Source organism: Ostrinia nubilalis, chromosome 20 (genome assembly GCF_963855985.1).
Source record: "Ostrinia nubilalis chromosome 20, ilOstNubi1.1, whole genome shotgun sequence".
Taxonomy (NCBI): Eukaryota; Metazoa; Arthropoda; class Insecta; order Lepidoptera; family Crambidae; genus Ostrinia; species Ostrinia nubilalis.
The window spans coordinates 9,472,465-9,491,541 of NC_087107.1; the positions used below are offsets into that span (position 1 = coordinate 9,472,465).

Below are 19,077 nucleotides of genomic sequence, written 5' to 3' on the forward strand. Positions count from 1 at the left end.
GAGAGTGGCGACTACGAAGTTTATTTTCCACTAAATAAAACTTCTGTCCTGTAATTTAACGCAGATAATTTCAGTCGAAACATTATCACAATCTGATGTAACGAACACGCCGTAATTTAATTACCTGCCAAATTAAACGGCGGTGGATTGTGTAAATTAGCAAACGATAGGCCTATCCCATTAAACCCCAGACAGATCAGAGAAAGGAGTCTCATGCATATGCATGCGCGGGAAATTGCCAGATTATTCGGTCGACCGCCCTGCGACAAGATAGTCTTGTAAACTAAGTTCGATTGTAGGGACATTCTTGAGGAAAATTTCTATTCATCAGGAGAAAAGTAAGGATTGGTAGTTGGTACAGATAAAAAAATATTTTTTCATTGGTAGCTGATAGATTTCCCATGTTCACTGGGCAAAGGAGAGTGCAAAGGACTCTTAGTCTTTGACAGACTTTAAACGAGCCCAAGGGTGCCCCCAATTGGGACTTGTTGAAAATTCTCAGTTATCGATCCATAGGATAAATCAATAATAAACAAACATAGTGATCAAAGAACAAGAAAAGGTTTGTAAAAAATTTTTATTACTTACATCAATAAGCTTAAATTAACTAAATGACACATGAAATCATAATCTAATTGGTTTTAGTCTTCTTCCCACTCTTAACAGGCTTATCTGCTTTTCTTTTGCCAAACACTTTCTGTTTAATTTTGCACAATACATAACACCCTATCCCCACAACCAGTAGTAGATCCAAGAACAACTTCTGGTACATCGGCACGTTGACTGCTGGAGACCGCAGGTGCTTGGCTCCATGGGTCCTGACCACATACTCTAGCCAGTAGACCAGTTCTTCACCAGGCTTCATGGGGCGGTCGTGGAAGATCGCCGACAATTCCTTGGCCTTGGTTTTGTAGCTGAGGGTAAGAAAATGAAAAGGTTGTCAACAGTGTTTGATGGCATAGTGTGCGGATGGAGTAGTCAGCAGGGACTACTGTTCCTGCTTGCCTAGACGAAAACAAGACGAAGAAGATAGACAATACGAGACCTCTTGACAAATTTTTCTATTTAATCGTTTCGCTTCGTCTTTTTTTGTAGATAATTACGGCTGCACTTGTAGATTCGAACCTTATCGGTGCCAAATGTCAGCGTAGTGAGTGAGTTGTGGTTGTAGTAGTAGTTAGTCATTAAAGTTTAATCGGGTAGGTTTACTTATATTCCGTTAAATATTCCCATTAAAAAGTTTTGGAATAGAGTTAGAGACTTTGTTTGGAATTACTGTGTCAGTTAAAAGTAGCTTAGAATAAAAAGAAAAGTATAACACCCACTTCCACATAATTATAAGGATTAAATTATTGTCTTAAATCCCTTTGCGGTGTAGCAATGGTAGTGCTTAGAACAAACATTTGCCACTTGCAGGTATGGAAGCCACAACCACAAGCATTGGCTCGTTGCCAGTCTGGATCGGTTACCACAAAGCCGGTTATGTTGTGCCTGGCACATGGATTGCCGTATAGGATTAGGATTGGATCGAATTTTGCAAGAAGTGTTTTCTGTACGTTTTTTACACTTAAACCACTGATACAGGGTGATTTTGCAGTTGCCAAAAAATGTTAATAAGCTCTAATAACAATATAACTTTATTGTTATTATTTTTAATCGTAGTGTTTTCGAAAAAAAAAATTGAAGATACAATTCGCGGGGCCCATATCTTAAGTTTAAAAGGCTAAGGCTTATTTTCATGCACCATAATGTTTATAGAGTTAAGGTAAAATATTTTCACCTACAGCCTCGTAAGCAGTAAGGCGCTGGATGCAGGTCGCTACCCACCGGTCAATATAGAAGTCATTGGGAGAGGCCTATGTTTAGCAGTGGACGTCCTGTGGCTGAAATGATGATGATGATGAAAGCATTCTGACTACTTACGCAGGGTTCCGCAGAATCTCTTGAACAGCGGCATAGATATCGTCAGCCATATCTTCGGCCAGTGTGACAGAGATGCAGAATCCCTTGTCCACTGCTGACTTCGTGTTGACGTACTGGTCTCCGAAGACTGGAATGCCCACTACTGGGACTCCGAAGTGGATGGCTTCTGTTGTAGAGAGCTGTCCGCCGTGGGTGATGAACATTTTCAGATTTGGGTGTGCTGGTGAATAAGGAAAAATCTTTATTATAAGGTATACACTTATAAGGTATTAATTCAATTATGCTCATTTTTTTAATAAGGAATATTACGATATAGTTTTTATTTATAAGCTACTTACCCAGAATGCTCTGTTGTGGCGCCCACTTGACTAAATGAATATTCGCGGGAACATTCTGGAGATCTTCTTCAAACTTCCAAATGACTTTTTGTTTTAATTTGGAGAACATCTTTAGAAGCGAATTTCTCATATTTTCCGTCATGTCGACGCTCTTCAAATTGGACCCCATGCTGAAATATATCACTCCGTCTTTGGCTTCGTCCATTATCTTTTGGAGATCCTGCAAATTAAAATATTAAAATCATAAACTTGGGGGCTATTTAAAAGGTTTTGGTACAGTCAGCCTCAAATAGTTCGTGACACCTAAAGTTGTCAAAAAGTTGACAGCACAAAAAGACCTGTGGGTTTAGACAAAGTGCAAATTATAATCGCAAACCAGTCGAAAAGTGGTCGAAAAGCCCCTTTTTTGTATGGAGTTTTGACGGATTCGATTTTCGATTCGATCAAAAAGTGCGTTTTGTCTAGGGGGGCTGCTGCAAACTTTTTGACTACTTTGGGTGTCACGACTCACGAACTATGACTGCACAATGCACATCCTTATTCAATTCAAAATATTTTATTAAATCAGACTACAATTTGGTCATGCCTGAGATAAATTGTTTCTACCTGGATGTGGCCCTCACAAAAAACTATAATCAGGATACATAGCATTTAAGTAGTTTGTTGAGTATTCCGTGTGGATCTGTGGTGTAATGATTGTAAGATGATATCATCAGAAAAGTATGTTTTTGTTCACTATAATTGAATCTGCGGAGCAGATTTAGTCAATAAAAACGTAATACAAAAAGTCCAACCTGACCAATTTTATTATCTCAGGTATTTCTATTGCAGCTACTACATAGTTCGTCATAGTCAATACAGTAAATTAAATAGCAAACGATCGAAAAAGTTCTACTGAACGAAGATCGAAAACTTATTGCAATCAATCGACATTCTCTCTCATATTACATACACAATAAGGTTAGTTATTCTTGAATTCAATAGCAAGCTTAATATTGTTGATTTTTACGGGTTCTAGGCTAAGGAAACTTATTTAACCGTAACTAACCGGTGTTATTTGAGAGTGGAAGGAGTTTGACAGACTTTTGACGTTTGTTAGTTAAAGTTAACTGGTGCAACCTAGGGTTAGAACTCTCATGATCACCTTAGGCAAAGCCTTAACTTCGGTGTCCACATGGTACCCTCCCACATATTTGGCGTTTTGGGGCAGCCTGAAGGGGGTCCCGATGGATGGATGGGAGTACAAATACATTAAGGAAGCGTTGTACACTGCGTCATCGTATCCAGGCGTGGTGACTCCTCTCTTGGCTGCGAGTTCAGGGAATATTGTGTTGTAGAGTCGCTTCTCGAAGGGTACAACCACACCACTGAAACATTATATGTATAAGTTATGAAAATTTGTGTTAGGAAATACTTATCCTCTTTCAGGTGAAAAAAATCTTTCTAATATTATTATCCTTTTGCCTTTTCAGGAGGATATTGTATTGTAAAGGCAAGGTAGATACAGCACGTAAATAAGTATGATTTATTTTTCGATGTTAAACTTGGTTTGAAAAAGTAATACTAATGACACAAGTATGTTTACTTAATCTCGTTGTCTACTTGGACTCTATAAAGTCCTTTTATAAATCTTTATTTTATCACTTAGGCTGGGTTGTACCATCTTACTTTAACTTTAACAAACGTCAAAAGTTAGATGATATAACTCAGCCTTAGACTCTTTAGAGTCCTTTCTAGAAATCTTGTATTTTGATTTTTTTATCACATAAAATTGAGTAAATGGAACTCAATTTTATGTGATGAAATGAAAAATCTATGTAATTTTTAGATAACTTACTTAATGATTACATATCTCTTCGCCAATGTCCACAGCTCCACCATTCTCTCCCAGAAGGTAAGAGGCGGTCTCTTCACAGAGAACAGGTCTACACTATACGCCGGGTTCGGGATCTCATCCACCAGCTTCAGGACTTGCCAGTGGGCTTCGGTTGACCCCATCCAAATCAACGGGGCGTTGAAGAGGGGTGCTATCCTGAAAATCCAAGACGATTTAAAGTCAAATAACAAAGACCATTTTAAATTATGGTAAACGAATGACGATTGACAATTTGACAACATTTTCCACTGAAAGAAGCATCTCGCTCGATGGATTTCACAGAATTTAGACCGGTTAATTTTTAATAACCACATTATTGCTACCTGCAGAACAACTGCTTATAAAATTGATTAAAATGTAAATTATTCTAAATACAGGCTAATAAAACAGTGAGAAAGTATAAATTAATATACTGACACTGTACACATTTTATGTATTCGAGATGTTCATTGTGATAGAACCCCGTACCTCATACCTCGTGAAACTCAATAACTAAGGTTACCCAGACGCTAGTTTACAGTCTACCCACAAGGTGGACCGACGACCTCTTAAAGTTAGCAGGAAGGCGCTTGGATGCAGGCCGCTACTAGCCGGTCATGGAAATCATTGGGGAGTCCTATCTTCAGTGGGCTGAGTGTGAGTTTATATCAAACGTCCTCACTAGTGAGCGTAAAAAAATATATGAACATTTTAGTTTTTGAACGTTTCCGCTAGGGGCGCTGTACAATCCGTCAAACATTGAATGTCATTTTTTTGTGAGCGCGTTTGATGTAAACGTGAGTTTACCTAGCGTGAGCTAGGCCATGGAAATGATGATAAAGGTTCACAGTTTCTTTCATGAGTGAGATAAAAATTAAGATGCTCACCCAGCAATGAAATCAGAGAAGAACCATTCCAAAATGACGGCGTCAAACTTCTGCTTCGGATCTGCCAAGAACGTCTGCACTGCTTCGTGCTCCAGCGAAACCTTATTGATCTCATAGGACAGGTACAGAAAGAAGATGGAATCTCCAAAGTTCTTCTGACCGACTAGATTCTTCAGTTTGAAATGTTCGTCTGTGAATGAGAACTTAAAATTAAAACTAAAATGTAATATTTCAGACTAAATATGCATTATGCATTCATCAAAATTCAAACCATCTTGACAAACTTTCGCGTTTATATTAAAGCATAAAGTAGGTCTAAGTTTTAGGTCGGCCGATAGTTTAGTCGGGCAGTTGATCAGTATGGGCATATATGGAAGTGCGCACATCACGCGATTTGATTTGGCCGATTCTTCATACAATTTAAAATCGGGCAAACTATCGGCCAACTAAAAATCGGTGGTCTGCGCCTAGTCTAAATAAATTACATCTGTAACTTACTGCTTTCCTTATCCTGCTTGAAGGCTTCTTCAATTGATGACAGATCAATCTCAGTTAGGTTGGGTACAGGAGTTTTTTGAGGCATACTTGTGACGTGGACGACCTGTAAAGGTAAAATGTTTCAAATGAGTCATGAATACGTCAATTATGTCGCAAAGTGTTTGCAGGGATGCGGGGCAATCCCGCATCCGTGATGGAATCCGCACAATATTAGATAGAAACACAGCGAAAAGCGCATGGTAGGACGTCCACCCACAAAGTGGACCGACAACCTCATAAAGGTAGCAGGAATAGAAGGCGCTGGATGCCGACCGCCACCAACCGGCCATTGTGGAAATCATTGGGGGAGGCCTATGTTCAGCAGTGGACGTCCTATGGCTGAAATGATGATGATGATTAGAAACACCCTGATTGAGGAAAATGAGCGGACAATATTAGACTAATTTATAAATTATATTTTAGTTTGTACATCAGAGGTCCTATACTCCACTAGGCAATCATGATTTGTATGATTTTATTATTGATCTCTCTCATTTATAAACCTCTGTATATTTACTCTGTGTCTCCTTCAGCAATGCACTATTTATATTTATATTTTTATTGTGTTACTAACATTGTAAAAGTTTTGTGCAATAAAGAAATATTATTATTATTTATTTATTTATTCTCGGACGGTGGTTTAATGAAAGAAACAGGTAGGTACAGCTGATGTTAACAATTATTTATTACCTACAAAGGACAGTTTCATGTAGTTATTTGTAAGATGAACATGACTACTTTTCCTGTTTCATGTAGGTACAACAGGTAAAGTACTGATAACAATAGTCGTAACATAAGTCATTGACGACTCATAATAAGCTAAAAACATGAGACATGGAAAGGCTCCTTAGGGGCAAGATTGGACGGTCTGTAAAATTATACTATAGGTCTATTGTTTAACTAAGTCAGTGCGTGCCTGAGGTACGGGAGACGCACAGGAGGGTTTTGGGATGACTGACGTCAGAGAGACTTCAAATTTGCTTCAGATTTGTATTTAGTGTCACGTCATAATATGTCAATGTCAGCCCTAACGTGCCGATCTCATACCTCAGGCACTGTGCTAGACCTATAATTAAGTACTTGAAATGGAAGAATGAGAGCTGATTAGTTAATCAAACACATCTTCTCTCCTCTCCATTGTGGTGGAAATTCCACCAGCTCGCACTAATCGTTTCGATGACTCTTTTATAATGCGAACAGCTAGGGACTGGAATTCGTTGTCTGCTGCTGTATTTCCCGAAGATTATAATATGGGCCTTTTCAAGACAAGGATGAATAGGCACTTACAGGGCAGATATGTATCATCCTAGACTGCATCCCACTTAACATCAGGTGCGATTGTGTGCATAAAAAAAAACCGGGTCTTACAAGTTGCTTGCCTTGAAATGCCGAACGTAGTCCGTACGCTAATTTCTACAAAAAGGCAAGTAACCTACAGGACGTTGAACTTGCTTCCATCTTGTATTTATCAACTAGCGGCCGCCCGCGACTTCGTACGCGTGGACCCCTTTTTACCCCCTTAGGGGTGGAGTTTCCGAAATATTTACCTCATGGCCAGCTTTCAAAAGATGGTTGACTACTCCTCTGCCTAGAATGTTATGGCTCTTGGAGAACAAGGGAAACCATACTAGGACCCGGAGAGCCTCGTTGAAGGACAAAATAGAGAGAAGAATCAGCCATGTGTACTTCTTTGGCAGCATCTGAAACAGAAAAGGATAAAATAATATGAATTTAAGACATAATAGACATCAGATTAAGCAGTTTAATGTAATTTTGTCTGCAGCTTTTGCCCACGGCTTTGCCCGCGTAAAATTCAGTTTGTCACAGATTGTTATAAATTATTACCTATCTGGCGTATAAACAATGATGCTGTAAAGCTTCATCGAAATCCGCTGAGTAGTTTTTGTTTGAAAGAGTAATACATCCTGCTAATATTATAAATGCGAAAGTTTGGATGTCTGAATGGATGTTTGTTACTCTTTCACGCAAAAACTTCTGAACGGATTTTGATGAAATTTTACAGTATTATTTTTTATAACCTAGAATAACATATAGGCTTCAATTTATGACGATCTGTGACAAACTAAATTTCACACAGGTGAAGCCGCGGGCAAAAGCTAGTACATCCATAAATATTAGTAGGATTTCAGATATTGGACTAAATCGGCTTCTAATTTACTGCCTTATCATGCGGTTTCCAATATCTGTTCTTCTACAAATATTTTGCTTTGGATATTTGTGTAGATCATTGGTTCCCAAACTTATATGAGACGACCATACAAAAAATTCCTCCAGTCAAGATTATTTATATTGGTCGCATCGAGCAGTCTGGAATGCATTTTCTCAGGCAGCGGTCGCAGTTTTTTTTATACTTAAGTAGGTACACAGATGGGCTTTAAAGGTCTTTGCACCCCCCCTGCTGAGGGGCGCCCCCCACTTTGGGAACCAATGATGTAGATAGTGTCATATACCCAGTTGTGATATTAATGACTTATTTGACTTTATTTGACTTTTTATAAGTACGTATTCGTGCTATCCTATCAAGATCTAACCAAAAAGGGAAGCAATAGAATTCATATTTAAAGATATTTGTCCGCTCTTAATGATAGTTCTTAGATAAGACGTCAAATGGGCCAATGGCCCGAATTGAACTTTTAAAGGTTATGGCCAACAAAAGGTCATATTTTATGGCCAATAGCAACCGCCCTATTTATGAAGCTTTTTAATGAAACGTTCTTAATTTAGATTATTCACCGATATTTAATGAGAACGAGGGAATTACTGAAATTAACAAATATTCAGAATTAATTTTGAAAACTTGCTTCGGACAGAGATCAAAAAAGACATACAAAGAGAGAGAAACTCCGCTACCTTTGATGTTGTTTAGTTTAAAAAAAATGAGATTATTACAGGAACTTAATGTATTGTATGCAATAGGGTGGTCCTTATTTTTCGACTTTTGAATTATCCCCGGGGCACTTTCTCATTCGATTATATACCTCTAAATATGAAATTAGCTTTTTTTGTTTTTTTTTTGGTTAAGATTTAGAGGTCGCTACCAGCTGTCAAAATATTTACCAAAGCTTTGAAGATCTTAAATCATGGTTTCATAAATGTTTTATTTAAGTGTTTATATCACATTTTACGTGCAAATGAACATCGCATAGATAGAATAGACAATCGCTTCTTGTCCCCTTCTCCCCTCAACCCCTCTTCTGTACCGACCATGGTACCGACGCGTCGAGATACTAACAAGTCAACTCTTACCTATATCTTAAAAATAATTGATTCAAATATGTACATTGTACATAATATCTTAGTTCATAGCAACAACAATAATTTTGTAATATTTTTATTTGGCTTTGGCTTTAAAAATAAATGAATCTAACAAATACAGATTTTGTTTTTACTTAAAATTCAAACCTTGGTAGCGACCCCTAAATGTCTTTTAAAAATTAAAAAAAAAATAATGAAAGACTTTCATATGGTATATATTCAAATTACGTGGTGCCCCGCAAAATATAAGAAAAAATTTTTTTTTCGTAGGAATAAGGACCACCCTAGTATGCAAGTTAAGTACCTAACTATGTAATTAATATTCGTATGGACAACGGTACATCACGATAACACTCTAAATCTAGTGCCTAATTACTTGTAATGCACCGCACGCCACTGTTGATTGTATTAAACGTGATACTAAGAGTATACTATAGTATGTATTGTTACGATGACCTTCGGTTAGCGTATTTATTTACCCATTCAATTATCACTTGTGAGTGCTTGTGATATGATGGACTATCAAGAATATACACACTTGAGAAATGCTATTTCATATTTAACAAGGAAGTATCTTTTACGTGACCATCTTACGAATTTTCTTATCATCAATCGCAAGTACCTAGATAGCCTTTAAGTGATGTCATGGTACATAAATTATAATACTAGCTGTGCCCGCGATTTCGTACGCATAAATTTTGGTCTGTCACTCGTACTAATAGTACTTACTACCCCTCATATTATTAAAAGGTACACCTAGAATGAACCTTGGATTTAAATGACATTTCCATACTAAATGACAAGACAACTTTATACGCCAGAGTTCAACTAGGGTGTAACTTTTAATAATAATAACAAGAATAATAGTACTTTAACTAATGTTACTGAATCACAGGTAAATAATAACCTATGACAGGTTACCACCTGTTAAAAATAGTGCTATAAACTTGATTCAAACTCTTTTATAAGTCCAGCTTGTTGTGGTTTGTCTAAATAATAAAATCTAACCAATCCGACTTGATCTATGAATGAATCCGACTTGAGTTTATACGTAGAGTCGCTTCATTAGAATGGCCTCGGTCATCAGATTCTCATACTCGAGGTATCAGAAAAACTAATTTGAATTAGTTTTATAACTTAAGTTACAACAAAAAGCTTTATGGTAAACTAAAACAGATTATTAAAAGCTAACTTGTATGATTTATAACTCAGTTGAACTACCTATCTATAGTCACTATAAACAGGGTCTCTACCCAAAACCTGGCAACCTAATAATTGTTGAAAAAATAAACGAACTTACACTGTTTTTTGTAAGTTTCCGTATTCCACAGTATTATCACATCACACACAAGCTCCTCCACACGTGGTCACAGTATAACTGACAAACAAAATAAAATAATTGGTAGAGCTCGCGCTAGCTTATTTTTAGCTCGCGTAAGGCTGTGCTTCCACTTAAGATGAGCGAGGGAGCTAAGCGATGAGCAAACCCTTGAAATAGAGGCTGTCAATAGTGACTGAGTTTCTTGCGCTGCTTCTTCTCAGCATTGGTTCATTTATTGTCCCGAGCAGTGGTAGGGTTAATACTGGGACGTGTAAAAGTGCTTTTTAAAAACCTACTTGCAAAAATAAATGAGTTTTATGAGTATTTATGACTTTCTTAAAGATAAGGTATGGAACCACGTGTCTATTTCCATCAAAGCTATTAAAGTACATCATCAGGTCATTTAGTCACCACTGTCAGAACACAAACGCTAGAACTGTCTATTATTTACCAGAGACAAATGGAGGATTTTGCCTCCTCTCCCCACGCTGGACCGTCTCTCGCAATAACATTTTATTATACTTATGTAACTAGCTACTAGCACTTTCGTAAGTCCTTAGCTATAACACTCACTAGCATTACTCATGTATCCTACAGCTATAACTCTCTTAGCTCATATAATTATACTAGCCTCACATCTAGAGCACGTAAAAAGTTTTATTAACTCGCACGACTAAAAGCTATAATTTAAGTGGAATGCCAGCTTTATAGCAATGTTGATTAGGGTTGTCCATTACAATAATGTGTCTTGATCGATTGGAGTGGACATTAGAAGTAATTAGTTTTGTGTTTTTTTACCTACTATGTCGACGTTACTTGGTTATCTTTTTACGTGTCAAGCTTATTAAAAGCTGCAAGTTAGGTGGTCATAGGGTACTTAAAATTCAAGTGAAAAATCTCAAACATAATTAAGTTGTACATCGAAAAACAATACTAGATTTAAAATTGTAATAAATGTACAAAAGTATTTATTTACTACAAGTAACAGTATTTAAGTCGTTCTTTATTATCTACATGCTTCATCTTATTTTAAAACTTGCGCCTTTACATTTATAGAGATTCTATGGCAGTGGCAGCCCTAAAGGTGCAAGTTAAAAGGTGCGTCAACTTATCGCAGTCTCTTTACATTTTGTAGGTAAAGTCCCTCAGTTTCCTGTTTAGCTGTCATAATTCCGCACATTACTCATGTACTTTACCTGTAAAAATGTTTAAACTATCGTTCGTTTCAGCCGAAAGACGACCACTGCTGAACAAAGGGCTCCCTTAAGGTTTTCCACAAAGACCGGTCCTGCGCCGCCCGCATCCAGGCACCTCCCGCGACTTTTACCATATTCGTCGGTCTACCTAGTAGGAGGCCTGCCAACACTAGGTCTTCCGGCTCGTGGTCGCCACTCGAGAACTTTTCTGCCCCCCAGAAAAAGTTAAAACTTTCACATTTAAAAAAAATCTATAATGTTTAATAAATTATTGTATTTCCTCTGACAATACCTTTGCCAAGTGATTTAATAATTTTACTACTGGAAACAGAAGGTTATTAAGTAGGTACGGAGATTTATTAATTTGCTGTTTAAAGTATGACAGAATTGACAGACATTGTAATTTTTGAAAGCCTACTACCGACCTAATTATTGAGAGCGCTAAGTTTCTTTCACCGGGACATCTTAGTTTACTAAATTCCTTTCAGAAATTGTAATAGTTCCCTAGTTTAGCAAAATTTCTAAGAAGAAACGTTAATACTTCAAGGAGAAGCTATTCAAATACGTTTCTCACGATAAATAGATAGAGCCGTCAACTATCTGCTCACTCAAACAAACAACGAGCTCTCAATGGTTTTCGCTGCAACTTTGAGAAAAGTGGACTACATTCAAATCGTCTGGCGCTACGACAAACCTTAAGGTGCTACGGATATTCTATTTGCTAAAGTACTAAAAGGAAAAAGCAATTTGAAACGCCTGCCGTTTGGCTTATAGCAATCTGCAGCGAGGTGTAGCAGTTCTAAATTGCCTTCTGTATTATTCAGGCGCCAAACACTATTGCTTTTATTTATTTCGACTATAAATAAGCCGGTAAATAGTCAGTTGCTGATGGAATGAGTGCATTAGAAACTTTGTGGTATTGAGGTCTTGTAACAAGTTTGCTGACATAAAAAGTTTTGAAAGGAGCCGCTTTTACGCAGACGTAAATTGAAGGTGTGTAAATACACGTTAAGGAAATCCTTAACGTTCTCTTCGTCAGTGATGAATAAAGGTTGTAAATTCAAATTGCGATGAGAGTACAAGCTAAACACTATTCAATGCAATTACAATAGGTGCTATTTTACTACAATAGTGACTGTTGTCGAAATGTCGACTGTGCATAGAAAACAGGGCCGCGCCGACCGCCGGCAGCGCCTGTGTGCGGAACCTATGAAGCGCCTCTTTTCTAATGAATCGTCATAAAAAAACGAATTTAAATTATTTTTAACGAATATTTTAATTGTTAATTTTGACTAAAATAAATGTTCTTCAGTTTTACAGTAGGTACTTAGATAATATTATCATAAGTGTATTAAAACTGAAAACCACTTAGGAATTAGGATACTATAGCCTGACCAGGAACATAAAAACCCTGGCATAGAGGCGCGTCAATTGCATTTGATAGTGCAACACTGAGTACAGCCGTACCTGTGTTAAATTAATAGGCTAACTTTATGTATCAGGATTCTGGATTACGGGCTAATTTGATATTTTCATAAATTAACGAAAAAATATTATTATAGGTAACCTGATTTAAATAAATCAAATGAAACCATCTATCGAGCTAGTAGAATTTATTTTATTATTCATCAATAATCAAATTCAGAACTTGAATATTCAACTGCAATGTCTGCTCATGAACGCTTCAAACTCGGTACTTCTTTCCCAATCCCATAAAATTCAACACTTAGAAAGTGACAATTTTTTTTAAAATAAGTAGTTGAAACAAACCACAGCTAATTTTCATAGTGGACTGTACTATACGATAAACATGTCAGTCAATTTGACAACCTTTGTCGGAAACATTATTCAATGAAAATATTGTCCGAACCCTTAGTATTTCTCTTCGACAAATACTTTAACACATTGTGAACCACTTTTCTTTCACGACTATAAAAATATTTTAGCAATTTAATTCATAAAACCAATTGCGCACATTTAAAATAAAGTTTGTTTACACTTTGACAGCAATAGACTGACATGCAAGGTGACATGTCAATGAAGTTTTCAGTTACTGTTGCCATTAAAAGAAATTAGTACCATTAGTTTTCCGCAACATGGCGAGGGTTTTTATGTTCCTGGTCAGGCTATAAATAGGTAAATCCCGTTCGTTCTGCTTGCCAATTACTACGAAAAAGAAAACTCGAACTAAATTTTTACATGCTTAATACAAAGAATTGTATATTTAAATGTTAATAACAAAGAAGCTTACTTGTTTCTAATCATAATAATACTAATATGACTATTACGTGGTTCTATATTGGCTCACATAAAATTCTAAATCCTATTCATTGTCTTACTACCGATTTGTGTTCATAATAATCTCTCTTCATAATTTTATTTTTCATACTTTTTTTATTCATACATTTTTATTACTACCATCGGAGCTCATAACAGTTAGTAATCATAATTTTTTTATCAATACTGTTACTACCAAGAACCATTTAAAATACATAATTTTTATTTTCAGATCTTTTTTCTTCATAACATTCATTGATCATATTGCTTAAATTAATAATGTTGTTACTAAGAACATACTTCAACTCATAATTTTGTTGTTCAGAATAATTTACTTTATAACAGACATACTCGTATCTTTAAAAAAATCATATATAATTTAATAGAGTAGATAAGCATGCAGAGCATGCAGCATGAAAGCAAGCATGCAGCATGCATTGGTATCTCCTCGTCTCCGGCGCTGCGGGATGTGCAGCCCTTCCGCCCTTGCGTAACGAGGCTCAGGCACCCACGCTTGCTTCCGCAGCTTCGGCTTTTTGGATCGCCATCGGCGCCTTCGGCGCCTCGGCGACCAGCCTCAGCCGCTCCAGCTCGCCCGGGCGCCTGAGCCTCGTTACAGCGGGCGAGGGCTGCCCTCCCTCCGCGCCTCCGGCTTTTAAATTACACTCTAGGGGTAGTACAGACAAGACTACGTGGAGTCGGTTTTGCAGCGATTCGTTTCTGTCACGTTAGTTTTGTGGCACAAAATATTGCCTGTTTGGACCATTTCAAATTAATTTAATGTTAAAATACGATTTAATACGAATATAGACATCATGATTTTCAATAATATGGATAAATACACTTATGAGTAATAAATTTATGAAAACATATATTACGATACATCACATTTATGAATGTTATAGTTATTTATTCGAATGATTATGAGTTTCGATCATTAGTATAGAAAAATATATGAAAACAAATATTAGTAAAAACTAAGTGTATGATTAGTGATATTATGAATATCAATGATTATGTTTTTAAATATGTAGGTTTTAAATTTTTTATGAAGAATGATCATTATGGTATCAAATTGTATGAGAAATATTTTCGGACCTCCAATGATAGGAATTGAAAAGTTATGTAAGAAAATGCGTTACCCTATTACGTACCTACCTATGCTATGTAAAAACAGCAAGAGTCTAACTTTTTTTTTATATTAGTGCTACTGAAATGCACTTGCAACTGGTGCTAACAAGAATACTTTAATCATACTTAAATTATAATACAGGGTGTTTGGCGGAAGATTAGACATACTTCGTGGGTGTATACTTGTATAGGTAAGGTCATTTTAAGAATACAAGTTCGCCCATTTTACCCTAAGTGGGCTATTTTTTTAAATTTATATTTTTGTTTTAATTTAATTTTTTCCGAAATTTGACCTAAAAACTGCTTTTTTTTTTCTCGCGTGTTTTCAATCTCTTTTTAACCGACTTCAAAAAAGGAGGAGGTTATATGTTCGACTGTATGTATTTTTTTTTTTCTATGTATGTTCACCGATTACTCCGTCAATTGTGGACCGATTTTCAAAATTCTTTTTTTGTTCGATAGGGTACACTTCTGAGGTGGTCCCATTGTCACCAAGTTAGGATCTGATGATGGGATCCTAGGGAAATCGAGGGCAACCCTCAAATTTTATAGGCACGTATATCGTTTTTCAAACTTTTTCTTAAGTTATTGAAGTATTTGCTCCTGAAAATCATCATTTCATATTGATGAGCTGATGATAGAAGGTAAAACTCCTTAATGCTTAGGAGTTGGAAGATAATTCTTTTAAATAGATAAGTATAGTTTCTAAAGTTATTCAAGTGTTTACATCAGATATTCATCATCTCATCATGATGAACTGGTCATGGTAGGTACAACTCCTTAATGCTTAGGAGTTGGAGGATAATTCTTTAAATATTATAGTTACAAATAGACCAACAGTTGTATTCTTTCATGTTTTTAAGGTGGGCTGACGGTTTAAGGTCTTTTTAGGTTTCCTATATGGTAACCTGTATTTTGTAGGGAATATTATTTTACAGTAGACATGAAGAATATGGTCTCAATGTACTGCCTACCTTCAGTGGTAACATCAAGGTAATAATTAGTTAAATAAAAAGCAAGAAATAAGTAAAATTTTATAAAAAAAAATAAAACCGACTCCAAAAAACCTACACTGAAAAGTAGAAAAATAATTACTAATTACCTACTTATTTATTAGGACGAATTAATATTTATGTAGGTATACCATGATTGATACTTTTGGAGTCGGTGCAGGCAAACTTTACATGTTTCATAATCTTGGCACCTGGTGTGGCCAAAAACAAGATGGAACCACCGTTAGTATGAAAGTAAATTATTCCCTTCACACCGCGGTTAGGAGTCGAAACTCCTGGAGTGGACTGTAGGTGTTGGTTTTGCGGTTTGTACTATTTTGCTTTGAATGACAATTGATCTCCATAAAATAATGAGAAATAAAAGTGAACGTGGGCCAGCAAAACACATGGGAAGGATGGAAATGTGAAAGGTAAAGACTCACGAGAGATATTTGTAGGCACGATCCTTGGTATGATGAGCTGGGTTTTCCAGGCGCTGGCGTCCAGGTGATATCGTCTACGTGGACGTCTTCTTCGAAGATGATGATCGAGTTATGAGGTATTTCACACACCCAATGTACTGCACTATATGTGGTCCACGAAATACACTCGCGGGAGATCTCCAAAATGCGATTAACACAATATAAAACGATAAATAAATTCAGTCCAGAGCTGTGGGACTGAACGCGGCGCGGGCGCTGCTCCTCCCGTCACATTCCGAGCCAAACTGAATCTTCCAGTCCACGCAGTGGGCGCAAAATGTTGCACTCGCTCAAGGGCACCTTGTATGCGGGCAAGGGAGAAGGAAGATAAGAATGCGGAAGGAGGAAGGATTTTAGTGTTTTGCTGGCGAAGCACCGATATTCATGTGATTAGAAAAAAAAAAAAAAAAAACCTTAGATTAGGCGCGAAAGTTAAAAATAGAAAATATTATATTATGGCGGCACCATTTCCCCCCGGCCTTAAAGGGTCACCTTTAAAGAAATGTATTATAATAAATATAGCGGTTAATAAATGAATGAGGGGAATGGCGTGAGAAAATTATAAATTACTGCGTAGGAATTGGGCACAAGCGTACCACTGGTCGAATCAGAGTACCCTTAGAAGTGCGTACGGATACAACCCGTGTGACACCGTCCTTAGAAGTATGTAACTTCTCGATAATACCTAAAGGCCACGATAGTGGAGGCGCGTTATCATTAATAAGTATTACTACTGTTCCCTCCCTAATCGTGTCTCCATCGGGTTTATTCCATTTAAGACGCGTTTGTAAACTATGAAGATACTCACTTCGCCACCTCTTCCAAAACGACTGGACCATCTTGTCCATAAGTGAGTGTCGTTCGATAAGGTTCTCAAGGGAAGGACCTATCTCCGCGGCGGGCAAAGAATAAAGCGGGAACGTGTGTAAAAAATGTGAAGGCGTAAGAGCCTCAGGTTCTGAAGGGTCAGAACTAAGAACGGTCAGGGGTCTAGAATTCAATAAACACTCGATCTGAGTTATTATAGTAACAAGCTCTTCATAAGAAAGAAGTTGTTGACCTATAGTTTTAAAAAGATGAGTTTTCACGGTTTTGACCATGGACTCCCAACAGCCACCAAAGTGGGGCGAAGCGGGTGGAATAAATTGCCAACTTATGCGATGCTCAGCGAGCTCTTCCTCAAAATGCGGGCGGTAATCTTTATTGATAAAATTGTATAAATCGCGTAAGTAAGAATTAGCCCCGCGAAAGTTGGTAGCATTATCCGAGTACAAACATTGTACCGGTCCGCGGCGAGACAAAAAACGTTTAAGCGCGGCGATAAACGAAGCGGTAGAAAGATCGGTAGCCAATTCAATGTGAATTGCGCGTGTAGTCATACATGTAAATATACACAAGTAGCCCTTGCGGCTCTTCGCACCCCTTGAGCGGATGGGCACATATTGCATAGGACCAGCGTAGTCACAGCCTGTATGTAAGAATGCTTTACTAGCAGCGGTCACTCTGTATTTAGGTAGGTCGCTCATTAACGGCGAATTTAGAGGTCGCGGTTTCCACTTGTGGCAAGCGTTGCATTTATAAATTCTGAAGCGGATAATTCGCCTGGCCGACAAGATCCAATACTTATGACGTAATAATGTCATTACATGTTCGGGACCGGCGTGCAAATATTTTTTGTGATAATAATCTATAAGAAGATCAACTACGCGGTCGCGGCGTGGTAACACCACAGGGTGTTTTGTACTGTAAACTTCAGCCGAGTGATCTAATCGACCACCGACGCGAATCAGGTCATTATCAAGAAATGGTCTGAGTTTTATAAGAGCGGGTGAACAATATTTGTTATCATTTAAACACTCTAAGTCTTTAGAGAAATGTCTTCTCTGAACGTGACGTAACAAGATATTTTCAGCGAATATTAAATCGCTCGCGGTGACTGCGCTAGAGCGGCGAGGTATCCTTTTCATAAAACGATACATGAAAACGATAATATGCAGTAACTTCGTCCACGATGACGTGCGTTCTGCAAGTTCGAGAATAAGAGAATTTTCAGGGTCGGAAACCACTGAGTATGCGTGTACCTTTTCCTCTGGAATGGCATTTGAACCCAAGTCGGATATTTTAAAAATAGGCCATTCAGATGGGTCACGCTGGGCCCAAGCAGGTCCGTGCAACCACAATGGATGCTCAATGAATTTATCGGGCGTCAAGCCACGTGAGAGACAGTCCGCGGGATTTTCAGTGCCAGCTACGTGGTAAAAATGCTCCGCGGGAACATTGTCTACGATGCGGACGACCCGGTTGGCCACAAATGTATGCCAGCGGTGCGGGGATGAATTAATCCAACAAAGAGTCACCTTTGAGTCGGTGAATGCGTAAAGTCCGGTAATCTTATAACGCGGGTCATATGTGTCATGAACACGACGAAGTAATCTCGACAGAAGCTCTGCACCGCAAAGCTCTAGCCGAGCAATGGTCATGGGTTTGACTGGCGAAACCTTAGACTTGGCACAGACCAGCTGCACAGTTACTTGATCACCGCAAGTAACGTGAGCGTAAACGACGGCGCCGTAAGCGCGCTCGCTCGCGTCCGAGAAACCAATTATGCGAAGAATACAATTTTCAAACACACCTAAATGGCGCGGAATTTTAAAGTCATTTAAAAGCGGTAAGGCAGAGCGAAAGGATTGCCAAAGATTTATAATAGAAAGCGGGGGCTCATCGTCCCAGTCGAGCTTCAACAGCCACAGCTCTTTTATAAGCAATTTCGCGTAAAGAATCACTGGCGCGACAAAACCCATAATATCCCACAGACGGGCGACAACAGACAAAATAGCGCGTTTTGAACACGTATCAGGGGGC

At 37.8% G+C, this 19,077-nt stretch overlaps 1 protein-coding gene across 1 annotated transcript; it reads right to left on the minus strand.

The window, feature by feature from the left end:
• Positions 1–559: 559 nt before the first annotated feature.
• LOC135081612 (UDP-glucosyltransferase 2-like) lies at positions 560–10,221 on the minus strand. The gene is made up of 9 exons (XM_063976358.1): positions 10,117–10,221; positions 7,088–7,240; positions 5,502–5,604; positions 5,004–5,193; positions 4,099–4,293; positions 3,406–3,628; positions 2,262–2,481; positions 1,924–2,143; positions 560–914 (listed from the first exon to the last, which is right to left on the minus strand). The coding sequence occupies exons 2-9, from the start codon at positions 7,238–7,240 to the stop codon at positions 632–634; spliced, it is 1,587 nt and encodes a 528-aa protein (XP_063832428.1). The 5' UTR covers positions 10,117–10,221; the 3' UTR covers positions 560–631.
• Positions 10,222–19,077: the final 8,856 nt, after the last annotated feature.